The sequence below is a fragment of the Euphorbia lathyris genome, chromosome 3 (genome assembly GCF_963576675.1).
Source record: "Euphorbia lathyris chromosome 3, ddEupLath1.1, whole genome shotgun sequence".
Lineage (NCBI taxonomy): Eukaryota > Viridiplantae > Streptophyta > Magnoliopsida > Malpighiales > Euphorbiaceae > Euphorbia > Euphorbia lathyris.
Window position 1 is genome coordinate 70,094,978 of NC_088912.1, and position 16,321 is coordinate 70,111,298.

At 36.9% G+C, this 16,321-nt stretch overlaps 2 protein-coding genes across 3 annotated transcripts; both read right to left on the minus strand.

Annotated features, from left to right (window-relative positions):
* Positions 1-2,836: 2,836 nt before the first annotated feature.
* LOC136223924 (mediator of RNA polymerase II transcription subunit 15a-like) lies at positions 2,837-5,720 on the minus strand. 2 transcript variants are annotated; one of them, XM_066012097.1, is made up of 5 exons: positions 5,567-5,720; positions 5,086-5,153; positions 4,157-4,256; positions 3,949-4,066; positions 2,837-3,075 (listed from the first exon to the last, which is right to left on the minus strand). In XM_066012097.1, exons 2-5 carry the CDS (start codon positions 5,148-5,150, stop codon positions 2,984-2,986), a joined length of 375 nt encoding a protein of 124 aa, XP_065868169.1. In that variant the 5' UTR covers positions 5,151-5,153; positions 5,567-5,720; the 3' UTR covers positions 2,837-2,983. The 2 variants fall into 2 exon arrangements, with proteins under 2 accessions (XP_065868169.1, XP_065868170.1); XM_066012098.1 differs by lacking the exon at positions 5,086-5,153 and having other exon boundaries at positions 5,567-5,719.
* A 3,322-nt stretch (positions 5,721-9,042) lies between these two features.
* Positions 9,043-15,910, minus strand: LOC136222711 (uncharacterized). The gene is made up of 6 exons (XM_066010442.1): positions 15,703-15,910; positions 15,559-15,617; positions 15,420-15,456; positions 15,086-15,157; positions 14,655-15,003; positions 9,043-9,429 (listed from the first exon to the last, which is right to left on the minus strand). The coding sequence occupies exons 1-6, from the start codon at positions 15,780-15,782 to the stop codon at positions 9,043-9,045; spliced, it is 984 nt and encodes a 327-aa protein (XP_065866514.1). The 5' UTR covers positions 15,783-15,910.
* Between the last annotated feature and the right edge of the window lie 411 nt (positions 15,911-16,321).

A 16,321-nucleotide genomic window follows, 5' to 3' on the forward strand; every position in this document is an offset into this window, starting at 1 on the left:
CACCAGTTAATGGACCGAAAGAGCCAAAGAATTAAAGGTTTAAGGTTCAACGAGAGTTAGGGCCGATCTTGACATTTTAGGGGTCCTAGGCAAAATAAGCAGTAAGGAGCGTTTTAATATAAAATTTACTAATTAAAGTTTAAAGGTTGGGTATATCTTTTAATTTTTTTTTTGATCAATGAGCTTTTAGAAAGAATTCGACCATCTTGTATGATTTTATCACTGTCTATGTTAAGAAAAATTAACTTTCATACACTACAAGAAAAATACGAAAATTTATTACCAAAAGTATATCTATAGGAACTATAGGAAACAACTACCCTTTCTCCTACAGAACGTAAAATGTTGTAGGAGATTTTGGAGGGAATATTCCTCCATAACTCACCTACAAAATAATTGTTTTTTCTACGCATTTATTTGTAGGAGTTAGATAATAATAATATATGTACTTTATGTATTTATTTTTTTCTACTTATTTTAGAAAACCTTCTCTTTTAATTTTAAAAAAATTAGTGATGATAAAATTACACACAATAATTATTTACAGCACCATTATTAATTTTTTTAGATTTATTATTATTATTCATATTGTTTTTTTGTTGCTTTTTTATTATTAAATTTTAAATTGGGTTTAATTTATATCATTGTATAAATTAATTTTTAATTTTCAAATATAATCAATTTAAGGTAATAAAATGAAACTAAGGCAATAAAATGAAACTTTTTTAATTCTAAATTTAATCAAATTTAAAATAATTATTCTAAAATGAGGTAATAAAATAAAACTTACTTTCTTACCTTTGACTACATATTCAATTATAATCAATTTAAGGTAATAAAATGAAACTTTTTTAATTTTTAAATTTCACCAAATGAAGAATAGTTATTCTAAAATGAGGTAATAAAATGAAACTTACCTTCTTACCCTTGACTACTCATATCATTTATATAGAGTTTTGCTATCTACCGTCCCTAAATTACTTATCACCGCCTCCATTTGGACAATTTTGCCATTTGGAAAAAAGTTTGTCAAAACTGAAAAAAAAATTTGAGAGAAAATTTTAAAATTTGGCCTAAACGGATGTCGCATCCGCCCCCACCATGGGCCGGGCGGATGCCGCATCCGTTTAGGCCAAATTTTGGAAAATACAAAATTCTCAAATTTTTAGTGAAGAAAAATTCTAAATCTTTTAATTTTTTGTGACGAAAAATGCAAAGTCGTCATGAAAAATATGTATTATTTTCATGAGTTTTTGAAAAAAAATATAAATTTTAATGTTTCCGACTCATAATCATCCATTTTCGGGGTTCGGGTTGTCACACATCAATTATTTTCATAATTTCAATTATTGTTGTTCGGGTTTATGATTTTGGAGAGAAAATTTTAAGTTTTTGATCAAAATTATGAGAAGTGCAAAAAAGTCCAATTGGGGCGGTGATAAGTAATTTGAGAGCGGTATTTAGTAGCTCACTTTTTATATTAAAGGGTAATTAATTTATTAGTCCCTATATTTTGATAAAACATACTGTTTAGTCCCTGTATTTTCAAAAACACACGGTAAGGTCCCTAACCTTTTCCTCGATGAACTGTTTAGTCCCTAACGTTTTTTATCGGTTAACTATTTAGTCTTTATCGTTAGAGATAATGGCGGTACGAGGTATTACTAGCGCGTAGTTTGGGACTATGAAAATTATTGGTCTAGATAACCAAGTTGTCATGGATAACATGCCAACATTGGTAAGCACTTTCGAAAAAAGCCAACAATAATAATTACAATACTTGAGTATTCGTATGTAATTTTATCTACTGGACCAAGATTTATAAGAGACTATTAGAGATAATGACACAACACTTCTAATGTAACAAAATGACCTTAAAAGTGGAAGGTTACTATTATCCTAGCCTAGGCCCATGGCGGACATTGGGTAAGAAAAGCTTCTTTTGGGGAAACATGTGGTATAACATTACTATCATTTGGATCTTGATTATCACCATCTTCCATACCAATTACTCATTAAATAATTTATTCGTTTGTAGCCGATTCCATTAAAACTTCATTTTCACTAGGATAATTTAGAATTTGCTCTACATTCATGGCACTTCTTTAATTAATTGTTTAGTTTCTGAAATATAACATTATTTTTACACACATCTTTAGGGAAGGGAATCACGTTGCTGATGCTTTGGCAAAATTTGGAGTATCTCCTCTGTGATCAATTGGTGGCCTTCAGCTCCTGCTTTTTGTCACAGGTTTATCAATGATGACATCTGTAATATTTTTCATTTGCGTTTTCTTGATATTTCCTAAACTTTTCTCCTTTCCCATTCTTCTTATTTGTTCTCCTTTCTCTTCTCTTGTTCAAACACTCATCTTTTTTTTTTTTTTTTAATATATGATGGGTTTGTCAGTTTTTGGGCATGGATACTCTCCCCGCTCAAGTTCTGTCTCGTCCCAATTTCTATAAAAAAAAATGAAAAAAAAATCTATAAATTAATAAATATTAATTTATCAACAAATTAATAAAATATCCATTCATCGATAAATTAATAAAATATTCATTTATTGATAAATTAATAAAATATACATTTATTGATAGATTAATAACTCCGTATACTATGAAGCACCGATATGGGTACGTGTAAGGGTATGGATACACGTACAATATGAGATAAGGGTAAGACGGGGATACGACAAATTTTATATATAATTAATAATAGATATATTATTTATAATGAAAAATTCAAAGGATACATAAATATATAAATCACAAATCACATTTATAAAGTCATTATAAAACCACAAATAATACTAATAAGTCATTATAAAACCACAAATAACATATATAATATTAACTAATAAGTCATTAATTCATAAAAAAACAAACATTTAATACTTAAAACTACTTGAACAACAACAACAACAAAACCTTAGTCTCGACGAATAAAAACTTTTAAAACTACTTGAACTATCCAATTTAAAAACTATTCTAATATATCTTCATGTTCTTCATCTATTTCTCCTTCATCTACAAACACCGGGTCATCAAGAGATAGGTTGGCAATCTCAAAGATCCCTGTCGTCAAGGTAAGATTTGGATTAAGAATAACTTAATGATTAATAAACAACCAGAATAAAGTACCACAAGAGTTGTGAAAGACAGAACAAAAATAGAGTCGAGTTGCAAAAGTAGAGTCGAGTCGCTGTACAAAAATAGAACTCGGACAAAAGTTGAAGTTTATGATGATGAATTTGGACAGAAGAAGTCGACCAAATCGAAGAAGTCGATGATGACCAGAAGAGCCAGTTATGCGAACCAGAAGATTTTTTATTTAGGGTTCGTTTGACAAAAGAGACAAAAAAGACTAATTGATTTAGGAATTTCAATTTTTGTACATCTACATACTTAGTGGGGTGGGGTTAATTTAATTGTAATCTTTGTACATTCAGAGTTTTTTTTTTTAAAAAACCCCTAAACTTTCAAAGTTTTTCTAAGAAAACCCCTAAATATCCCCGCTGTATCCTTGGCGTATCCCCTAATAAAGAAAAGAAAAAGAAAAAAGGGGATACTTCCCGGCCGTATTCTGTACGTATCCTGCCGTGTCTCCATACTCGAAGTATCGGATACACTTACGTTGACCTCCGAAAAGTATCGGTGCTCGTATAAGATAATAATTTTTCAAATTCCAAAAATATTCATTAATAGAGGTTTTAGTGTACTTTAATGCTTACTTGCGGCCCTAAAAGCTTCATATATCAAAACTGTTCTTTTAATGTATTAAGTGGATTTTGACCATCAACCTGAGTTCAAAAAGATTACCACTACAAAAATTCATCTCCCAAACAGCAGAGACTAGAATCAATGCATCAGTGCATGGAAAAGAAGGAAAAAGGATAAGTTAACAGTTTGACTAGCATTTCACATAATTCTTCTCAATCTAGGAATTACCTCCAGAATCAGAGTTGTTGTTGCCAGATGGGTTGGGTGGCAAAGAATTGGGAATTGTATTTTGAGAGTTAGACTCCATGGCAAGCATCTTCAAAGATATTTTCCGCAGATAATCGGACTGAAGCAGAGATCATGAAATAAAGAAAGTTAGACGAAACAAAACAATAATGTAATTTTGAATCTTAACATCACCTATCCCTATATTCACCTGGTTCATGGCAGCAGTATACATCTTTTCCTCAAAACGCACAGCAATTTCCTTTATCTCTTGGCCAGAAAATGGAAGATGCCTCTTCAATGTCTCCATTCTATGCATGCAAAACAATTAATTTTTCATTTTAGGGTACGAGCATAGGAAAGTTAGTAGGCAGCTACTGCAGAAAAGCTCGATTGATAACATGCCGATAGCATAGGAATGCATTTACAGAGTTACATTCTGATATGGATGAATGTCAGCAAAATTGTATAAACTCGAATATGCATGACATTATCAACCACATCATTTTTCTTGTCACCTATTTTTTCCTGGACGTAACAGACCATAACCGTTGTTTTTCACCTGTGTCTTGGAGTTTGTATTTTGGAACTTTTGCTTTTTTAGAAACTGAAAGCATCTTTTACATTAACATGGTAAAAAATTTGCAGCCTTAATTGCAAAATTGAAGGTTTCGTTTAATGTATTATTATGGGTTTATCTTGTACATAAGAGCTTCGAGAATCAGTGCATAATGTAAACCAAAAAATTTACCTTCCAATTATAAAAATGTAATGCAACCATCTCATATAAATTGAAGCCAAAACCATAGATACTTTTAAAAGTTTTAATCATGACAAACCACTACCCATTGTCATGTTAGAAAAAAAAGGATGACAAGCAAAACAATTATAATTTGAAGATTAAAAGTCCAGCATTGGGCTTTTGTGATGCAGGTATCAGATTCCAACAGCAGAAACCTAAACTCCACAACTTTTTTAAGAAAAGAATTTGAATATGAATAACAAATAAAGTTGCATCAAGCTCATTTCTAATACAAACAAACTACAATGTCATTTCCAACGTCTCCCATTCAAATAAATTACTAAACTTGAACACAGCAAAGCCCAGTTTATTGAATTTAAGCGAAATGAAATACTAACATCTTATTGACAATTCTTTCCCGTGAACCAGGTGGCATCTCAGTTCTCCAATTATAGGTATCCATGTGCTAAATAGAAATTGTATAAACAGTTAGAATAACTCAAAAGACAAGCAAAACGACTGCACTGACTGAATTAATGGAAGACACATTTCAAATTATCTAGAAGATAAACAATAAGCAATTTGTACGACTTCAAACTTTCCCATTGCATAAAATCATAATGATAACGATCTAAGAAATAAGATAAACAACTAATTTATTTCAAGGATAATAGAACCAGAAATTTTAAAACCCACGCAATCAATTGTTCGCTTCCCAACACGATGATTCATCACTAAAATTGATCATTTCAAACCTTAAGCAGCGATGGTCTTATAGAATTTTAACCACTATCGCACTAAAGAGTTCCATGAATCCATACAAAAAAGGGTAAATATGTAGAATAATAAGTGAAGGAAAGGAGGAAAAATATCACACACCTTGATATTGTTTGGAACAGCTCGGCCCTGGTTTAGTTTGGGAGGACGCAACTCAATAATTTATAAGCTATCGATCTCGACCCTGCGGAATCTGTTGTGGGAAAGAAGAGACTGAGGAAGAACCAGACAGTCATAATCGTTTTGCACGCGGAAGACTTGATAACCATTTATGCACACTATTAACACGTCATCACCACCGACTTTCTTAGAATTTATCCAAAAGTGAGACAAAATTAAATAGGTATATATGCGAATGCGTGTGAGGTGAGCAAAAGACCTAAAACATAAAGTTGAGTGGAGTGAGGTCACCTAATTAAATTTCAATTAGGTCTTTGTAAAAGTTCTTTTTATCTGTCTAACCAATGGCCAAGGTAAAGAGCGTTTTGAAATAAAAAGAGTGGTTTTAATCAACTTTAGTGGTTTGGCCACTGAAATCGTTGATTGAAGTGTTTGGTGGAGAGATGTTTGGGAGAGAGTTTTGGGAAACGCTAATTCAGAAAAAACTCTTTTTAGAAGCTTTTTCAATTAGCGTTTTGCAATATTAAAATGAATGGACTTCTTTAACCCTACTTTTAGTTTGCGGATCCTAAAATTAAAAAAAAATGCCCTTATTCGTCTTTTTGCACAAACCGCTACTATCAATCAGCTAATTTTTACCAAACATGTTTACACAAACAGCTAGTCAAATCAGCTAATGTAATCAGCTAATTCCCAAACAGGGCCAAAAAAAATGGATACCAAAATAGGTTAAGGTTAAGGTTTTTTTTTTTTAGAGAAGTGCCAATTTTAGATTTTACATTCAATATAATTTGTTCTTTGAACTTATCCAAAAAGGTTGATTGGCCCTCTTAACTTTCAAAGTGTCCCAATAAACCCCTCAACTTGCATAAGATATTCAGTTATCCCTCTGAACTTGCGTAAAATGTAATTAATTGATCATTCGCTCACAAAAAAATAAGTTAAACAGGGAAGACGTATTACACGCATCTTAGAATGTTATTTCACAATTCAAAAATAGATTAAAAATGAAGTTATTGTTTGCTGAAGTGTACAACTTGTCTTCTCTAATATTAGAACCATATACCCTGATTTTGGTCATTTTACTTTTTTTAAGACTCGTGCAATACATTTTCCGTATTTAACTTGCTTTTTTTTTGCAACCGAGTGATCAATTGATTACATTTTGCGCAAGTTTAGGATGCTAACTGAACATTTTATGCAAGTTAAGGGAGCTATCGGGACGCTTTGAAAGTTTAAGGGACCAATCAACCTTTTTGGATAAGTTCAGGGGGCAAATGATGTATTAAGCCTTAATATAGACTTAACGTTTTGCAACATAACATCAATTTAGGCTTAACGTTTCCAACATATCATCAATTTAGGAATTACTAACAGAACGTGGATAAATTATTAGAAGCATCCGGTTCTCCATGTCAAATAGAGAACCTTCTATATATATTTTGACACGTGTAATATGGACTCACGCATATTATAAGAGGTCTCATTATTTTAATTATTACATGAGGTTACAATACATGTGTCCAAATGTGAATTGGGGGTCCTCCGAGTAACATGGAAGTCCCGATGCTTAATATAGGAACTCCAGAACGTGACACGTTATTCGTTGAGTCTGCCAACTCAGCGCCACGTCACATAAGATACCAAAATAGGTCTAAGGTTTGTAGAAAATATCAATTTAGGTTTCACGTACAAAATAACACCAATATATATATGCTTAACGTTTACAAAATAATACGAATTTAAGCTTAACGTTTACAAAATATATCCAATTTAAGCTAAACGTCATAATTAATTATATTATATTATTTTCCTGTTAACTTCATATGTTATTTTTTTATTTAGTTCTATTTTCTTATATATTATAATACAATTAATTATTATTCTTGCCGATTAAAATTTTATATTTGTTTTTCATCAATGATTCAATGATTCCCAAATTCTAAAAGTAATTGAATATCCACAAAATTAACACTAGTTAAAATGATATTGATATATGACCATATTGTCGCACAAAATATCAATTGTCAACAGACAACTCATCCAAAATGTATCTAAAATATTACCATACAGCCACACAAAAGAAGGAGAGACCTTTCAAAGTCTCAAGGTTACACGTATCCAAAGGGTTGGATTTGTCTGACTCAAATACATTGAACTAATTAAACAAAAGCCTGGTGACTCTTCACTTGACCAGGGCAGTTCGGACATTTCAAAGTAAGGAAGGGTGTTTCGGTCTTTTAACAACAATGGGGTATTCTAGAAGCTGTCCAAATGTCTTATAATAGTCACCATATCACTTGATTATTCCTTAGAGTGATCATATCTGGATTTGATCAATGGTTCACCCGCTTGTCTTGTCTTGTACCTTTTAGTTTAGCCTTCAAGATTATTTCATCAATACACCTAGTAACAATATAAATGTAATAATTAGCGCAATGTTTACCTTAATCAGAAAGATATTATTTTTCATGCAAATTATTAAGGAAACTTAACTTTCAATTAAACAGCAATAGCATCAGTTCTTACACAATGAAAATTAGATAAGGGTTGATCAGCTACAAGAATTTGAGGTTTAGACAGATTCAAACCCCACTTAGCTAACCCATTTGCCTCTTCATTGCTCTCCCTTCTCTGGAATATGAATTGAATGTTTGAGAAGGTTGAGCTCTCTTCTCTGATTAGCTGTGCCACAGAATCAGTGTATCTGATATCCCTTGGTTCCTTCACCGTGTTAATAGCATTCAAGCAATCAGAGGAGAGTATGATTTTGCTGAATCCACTGCTCTTTGCGAAAACTAGAGAGTTTAGAATTGCGAGAAGCTCGGCATGGAGAACGGACCAGCAAGTTCCAAGGGGGCACGCTCCGCTCATTAGGATCAAACCCATACAGTCACGGACTAAGAATCCATTGAGGAAGTCTGCAGCCGGTGGAATCCACTCCTTTGGCTCTTTAGAGCATCTTTACTGGTCTGATTTAGGGACTATTCTGCATTCTTTTACCTTTAAAAAAACAGGTCCCAATCCAACCTCTAAATGGGTTGGTTTGGAGATTGTCCAAAATAGATGTGTTTTGGTCTGTAAAAGAATAACAAATTCAAAGCTAGGAGGATTGGGAAGAGAAGTGGACAGCACTCATGTGGCAGAAAGTCATTGGAGTGTGAAGTTCAAACCAATTATTGATGTGTGTGGAATGCTAAGTTCATTCCACTTTTTTCTTTCTGAATTTGGACTCATTAACAATCTGGATACAAATATAAATAACTAATAAATGAAGTTTTATTTATCCATATTATAGAAAAGTAACAAATAAATGAAGCTTTGTACAAAACTTGAAGTTACAGCACTCAACTTGAAGTTACACAGTGAGGAGTTTGAGCGGGAAGAACAGAACATCAATGAAAACAACAATTATGAATACTGACCAAAACACACACATATATATAAATCTCTGGAACTCACTGTATCTGCACATTACTTTCTTCTGTAGAGTGGTGAGCAGAAATATGAATAAACTGTTTGGTATAAAGCCTATGACGCCTCTCTCGTGCGTAGAAAACCCAGAACATCAAGGAAAACATGACAGCTGCTGATACCATTACAAACCCAATAAACACCCATCTGCTGTACTGATTCAGGCCTGGACAATGATGCTCACTGATACTTGTGAATGTTTCTCGAACGAAACTACAGTCTACAAGACCAACAAGGAATGGACTGTAGTGATATAATGCATAACTAATATTCACAGCATATGTCATTTGGTTGTAAAATTCAGGTGTCATACGACCTCTAGTTTTGCAAGTACCATTTGATGAAACTTGGCACATGTACTTGATCCATTCCTGCATCATACATGAAGTGAGGTTAGTGAGTGTTCTAGGCATAATCACTTAGATATTGTAGCTAAAAATTAACCAATTTAGGGTGTTTTTATTAGACTATGTATTTAGTTATTATTCTCTGTATTATTTATCTCTAGCCTAGAATATAGGATAAGCTGTTAATTATAGTTGTTCACCTAGAGTGAACTGTATCCTGTATAAATACTGAACTTCACATTAATAACAATCACTGAGAATCATATTGTTACATGGTATCAGAGCCCTAAACCTAACCCTAATCCTCTCTCTCTCTCCTACCTTCACCGAAACACTATCTCTCTTCTCCAATATACGGCCGCCGCCGCCGTCCCAGATTCCGGCCACCGATCTCCACCGATCCAGCCAAACCGAAACACCATCCCTCTCCTCCCATCGCCGATCATGAGTACCAACACGGTAAACTCCACCGCCGGCACACCACCAAACACAAACTCGAACCTCAACAACACAAACTCAAACCTTAGCATCACAGACACAAACCCTAATCACCATCCCTCCCTCACCGTATCCAACATATCTACCTTCATCAAAATAACCCTCGACATAGAAAAGGGACATTATCCTACTTGGGCGGCCCTATTCAAACTCCATGCCACGGCATTTCAGGTCCTGGACCACATACTTCCTCCCTCACCCACAGACCCTTCCGCTAATACTCTCAAACAATCCAATCCTGCTCTCTGGACTCGTATTGATGCTGTTGTTCTTCAATGGATCTATAGCACCATCTCCCTTGACCTTCTACATACTATTATTGTAGCCGACTCCACAGCCGCCAGGGCCTGGAGCCGTCTTCAGGAGATTTTCTCAGACAACAAAAATTCTCGGGCTCTATTTCTTCAACAAGAGTTCTCCAAAACCAAACTCAGTGACTATTCTGACATCTCCACATACTGTCAGCACCTCAAATCCCTGTCTGATCAATTATCAAATGTGGATTGCCCGGTTACCAATGATCAGATGGTGCTACAGCTTATATCCGGTTTGACTGATGTGTATGATACTGTCGGCACTCAAATTAGACATGGGGATCCCCTTCCCACTTTTCAGAGAGCTCGATCCATGCTGATTCTGGAGGAAACAGCTCGTGCCCGTAAGATTCTCCCTCCGTCCGAATCCGTTGCATTGACTGTGTCGTCTGGTGACACTGCTGTTGCGCCGCCGCAATACTCATCTTCCCGACCTGCGCACCATCGCGGCTCCTCCTCTTACCGCGGAGGTCGACACGGTGGCCGTCCGTATCGTGGCAGAGGTGGTCGACATCATCATCGGTCATCTCAGCCTCCACATTATCGCCCTGCTGCTATTCCTCCTTGGGGATATACCTACCCTTGGACACCACCGCAACAATGGGCATCTCCTCCTTGCCCTAATCCTACATCAGGCAGACAACCGTCAGGGTCTGGTATTTTGGGGCCTCGTCCCCCTATGCAGCAAGCACATCTTAATATGGAAGCATCATCATATGTGCCTACTGACATTGCGGAAGCCATGCACACCATGACAATAGCTCCACCTTCTGATCAATGGCACATGGACACCGGAGCTACCTCACACATGACAGCCGACAAAGGTACACTCACCTCTTATTTTAATTCGAGCCTCAATGAAAATATCATTGTCGGTAATGGTCATTGTATGCCTGCTTGTGGATTTGGTAATGCAGTTTTAGCTTCTAAATATCACCCTTTAAAGTTAACCAATGTTTTGCATGCACCTCATCTTATCAAAAATCTTATTTCCGTCCGTCAATTTACTAAAGATAACCAAGTTTCTGTGGAATTTGATCCCTTCGGTTTTTCTGTGAAGGATTTACAGACGGGCACTATTATCATGAGATGTAAAAGTTCCGGCGCTCTGTATCCAGTCACTTCTAGCTCCCACAATTCACCGTCGTCTCCATCTGTCTTTACTGCTTTGTCTTCCGCCGTTTGGCATCATAGATTAGGACATCCAGGGCCTCCTGTTTTGAACGCCCTGGTCAATAAAAATTTGATTCCTTGTAATAAAGTTAAGGTTGATTCTGTTTGTTCTTCTTGTATTAATGGAAAACAAGTAAAATTACCTTTTCGGTCCTCGAACAATTTTGCATGTATGCCCTTTGATTTAATTCATAGTGATATCTGGACTTCACCCGTCCTTAGCTCAGGTGGTCATCGGTTTTATGTATTATTTCTCGACTCTTACACCAATTTTTTATGGACCTTTCCGCTAGCTCACAAATCACAAGTCTACTCTGTCTTTCTTATTTTTCGGTCCTATGTCAGAACTCAATTTGAAAGAGAAATTAAAGTTTTTCAATGTGACAATGGGGTGAATTCAATAATAATTCTTTCAAACAATTTTGTCAAACTAACGGCATGCAGTTCCGGTTCTCATGTCCGTACACCTCACCCCAAAACGGAAAATCAGAACGCACCATTCGCACTATTAATAATCTGATTAGAACAGTCATGCATCATGCTTCCATCCCTCTTAAATTCTGGCACCACGCTCTCGATTTAGCCACCTATCTTCTCAATATCTATCCGCACAGAGTTCTAGGATATCAATCACCAACTCAAATTCTATATCACCAGGAACCTAGTTACTCTCACTTGCGCGTCTTCGGATGCCTTTGTTTCCCTTTAATTCCATCCCAAACTCGAAATAAGCTTGAATCTCGTTCTTTTCCATGTGTATTTTTAGGATATCCATCCAATCATAGGGGCTATAAGTGTCTGGACACGTCTAAAAATAAAATAATCATCTCCCGACATGTTGTCTTTGACGAATCGAACTTTCCATTTTCCACCGCACCTAAAAGTTGCGATCCCTCCCCTTCACTTCCTCCTGCGTCGGACAGCAACTTCCTACCCGCTGTCCATTTCCGCAATCCCTCACCTCGTCGCCCCTCCGTCAGTCTCGAGTCAGTCGTCGTTCCAAGATCCATCGCGTCCTCATCTCCTGTTGCGTCGAAACAATCACCGTCATCCACCCCTATATCCAGTCGCGCTAATCAGTCCGTGTCAGCTGCTGTTCCGTCGAGTCTCACCACTCCGTCACCGTCATCTCCGGTCTCGTCCCATAATGTCAGTCCTTCCGAGTCGTCGTCTGCGCGCACAGCGCAATTACAAACCTCTGAGTCCGTATCATCTTCCACATCCTCCTCTACTGCACCACAAACACAGTCTGATACTTCTGTCGTTTCCCCTCAAATACAGGTTCCTAATACTCACAAAATGACCACAAGGGCCCAACATGGAATCCACAAACCCCGTCGAATGTTAAATCTCTCTGTCTTAACCAATTCTCCCATATCTCCTATTCCTAAAACACCCTCTCTTGCATTAAATGATCCAAACTGGATACAAGCCATGACTGATGAATTTGAGGCTCTTATTCAAAATAAGACGTGGGTACTTGTACCCCGTCCTAAATGTGCTAATATTATTCGTAGTTGGTGGATTTTCAGGCACAAAACGAAGTCAGATGGCTCCTTTGAGCGATATAAAGCAAGATTGGTTGGCAATGGTTCAGGACAGTTGCCAGGGATTGATTGTGGTGAAACATTTAGCCCTGTGGTTAAACCAGCTACTATTCGTGCTGTCCTCAGCATAGCTCTGTCTAAAAATTGGAAAATTCGGCAATTGGACGTCAAAAATGCATTCTTGCATGGGGACCTTCACGAAACAGTATACATGCATCAACCATTGGGGTTCCGGGATCCCAAGTATCCTGATCATGTCTGTCTGCTGCAAAAATCCTTGTATGGCCTTAAACAGGCACCTCGGGCCTGGTATCAACGATTTGCTAATTTTGTCATCAAAATCGGTTTCTCCAATAGCATCTCTGACAGCTCTCTATTTGTCTACAAATAAGGTTCTGACATGGCCTACCTTCTTCTGTATGTTGATGATATAGTGCTAATAACCTCTTCTGACAAACTTCAGGCTTCCATCATGTCCCAATTGAGCTCCGAATTTGCAATGAAAGACTTGGGTCCCCTACATTACTTCTTGGGAATATCAGTAACTCACTCTCCAGGGTCACTATTCCTATCTCAGCGGAAGTATGCTTCCGAAATTATTGACAAAGCCGGACTCACCTCTTGCAATTCGGCCACCACCCCAGTGGACACCAAGCAAAAGTTAAGTATCTCTTCTGGTTCTGCTTACCATGATCCTACTGAATATAGAAGATTGGCTGGTGCACTTCAGTACCTTACTCTTACCCGACCTGACATCTCATACGCGGTTCAACAAGTCTGCCTGTTCATGCACAACCCCAAAACAACACACATGGCTGCCCTTAAACGCATTCTCAGGTATGTTAAAGGCACTATTGAGTTTGGGCTCACACTCCTAGCATCTCCTCTCAGTCAATTGGTTTCATATACGGATGCCGATTGGGCAGGCTGTCCCGACACTCGCCGTTCAACATCAGGCTACTGTGTATTCCTAGGAGACAACCTAGTCTCGTGGTCCGCGAAGAGACAGCCAACGCTGTCCCGTTCCAGCGCAGAGGCTGAATATCGCGGCGTTGCCAACGTTGTGTCTGAGACATGCTGGATCCGCAATCTCCTATTAGAACTTGGCTGTCCAATTCAGAAATCCTCACTAGTGTACTGTGACAACATCAGCGCAGTCTATCTGACAGGGAACCCGGTTCAACACCACCGCACTAAGCATGTGGAAATGGATATCCATTTTGTCCGAGAACGAGTTGCCAAAGGAGAGGTCCGTGTCCTTCACGTGTCCTCTCGTTATCAAATCGTTGACATCTTCACCAAAGGTCTGCCGTCGACACTGTTTGAGGATTTTCGAAATAGTCTCAACGTTCGCCCTCCGAACCTTAAGACTACGGGGGTGTATTAGACTATGTATTTAGTTATTATTCTCTGTATTATTTATCTCTAGCCTAGAATATAGGATAAGCTGTTAATTATAGTTGTTCACCTAGAGTGAACTGTATCCTGTATAAATACTGAACTTCACATTAATAACAATCACTGAGAATCATATTGTTACAGTTTTGAGTGTTAAATCATCCATTGAAACCTTCTACGTTTCGTGGAGTATCCTCATATCAAGAAAGGGTAAGTTTTTGTAGGGTCTAATTCGGGTTCCACACCCGAACATAATCTCTTTCACCCATTTGTACTCATTTTCACTCATTTTCGCGCATATTGAAATTGTATAGCTTACCTGTGATGCATTGGCAAAGTGAACTTCGGCTGCAGCACATATTCGATCTGTCATGTTAGAATTGAATGGATTGCAAAGAATAGGCACCAATGGACCTGACTGATTATAGTATACAAGTGTAGCATTTGGTGGTAAGTTTGGAGGCAAATCTGTTGGTGGGTCGATATTGGCTACATTGGTGATGAATGAGTTAACAATGCCAACTAGCTGGAAAGTGACTTGTTCACTTTCGGACAATGTTTGTTGGGCAGTTGCTCTTTCTACACAGGGAAGAATATCATCTAAACTCGTACGTGCTGTCGGGTTTTGAACCCATTCGTCCATGGCAACACAAGTATCTCCAACTACACTGGATTCAAAAATAGGAAATATATTGAGCATATTTATGTTGGAGTGTACTTCTGTAACATGAATTAACCAATTGTACTTACTTATGGAGGATGAGAGATATGCATGACAATATCAATGCAATTGTTGCCACTATCCATCCAATGATAGCCAATCTGCAATTAATCAGCCAACGCATTATATGAACATGAAGCATCCTGAAAAAGTCACAGAAAATGCAATTTATGCCATAAAAATCCTAAAACTTCTATTAAAGTTTCTCTTTTTCCGGTGACTGATTGGTCAGTTATATGACATTGTTAGAAAGGCCTAAAATGTTGCTGCTGATTTTAATGCTTCACTATATACATTATATGTCACATTGATAGTTGCTAGAAGATAGCAGTTGGTAGTAGTAGTAGTAGCAAAGGTACTCACGCATAGACTAAAGATTGCAATCCAAAAATTGAGACCACTGCAAATTGAGTACAAAAAAGTGTGCATCTTGTGAGAAAATTTATAAATATAACTAATTAATCATGAAATGGCGTCTAGACATGATGATTAGAGAGCTTACAGAAACCAATAAAAGCTAGAAGGAGGATCACAGCAGAAACAGTAATCAGAATTGCCCGTCTGCAAAACAGATGGACAGAAAGCAGAAATGACTTGCTAGCTGCAAAGCAACATTATTTACTCAAAAAAGCTAGCTACTACTCACATAGATTGCAGAACTTTGTGTATCAAATCTGAATTATCATCGGTTGCGTCTCGGAGAATTGTAGCAGAAGCATTAATCATGTTATTAACTTTATCAATGTTGTTTTGGATGGGAGGAGGCAGAAAAAATTGATCAACTCCTACTCCTTTTGCTGCAGATAGATACTCGGATATAGTGGTGAGATTTTGAACTGTATTATCTGCTTCATTCACAACAAACTTCAGTGTATTAGTTGAACTTTGGTGGAACTTTTCCTCTCCAGTGTAAAGAACAATGCAGCCAATTCTGGAACAATTGAGGAAATGTCAGAATACGAAATTTGTGAATTCATCCACGAAAGAAAGAGATGAGAATCGAAATATGTACATCTCGAATACAGTGAAGAATATGAGAAAGCCAAGGGAAAGTGTGTAGGCGGTTCGAGAATAGCCTGAATGCTTAAGTTGGCAGCAGCAGTGACGGATAGAGAGGACTAATAAGGTCACAGCATAACCCAGAAACCAGATCACAGTAAGGAGAAATAGAGGAGCAGCAGTATAAGCAACAGACTGCAACAAAAATGAGAGTTAAATTACTCATAACTCTTAATGCAACAATCAGTGGCGAACCAGAACCAAAT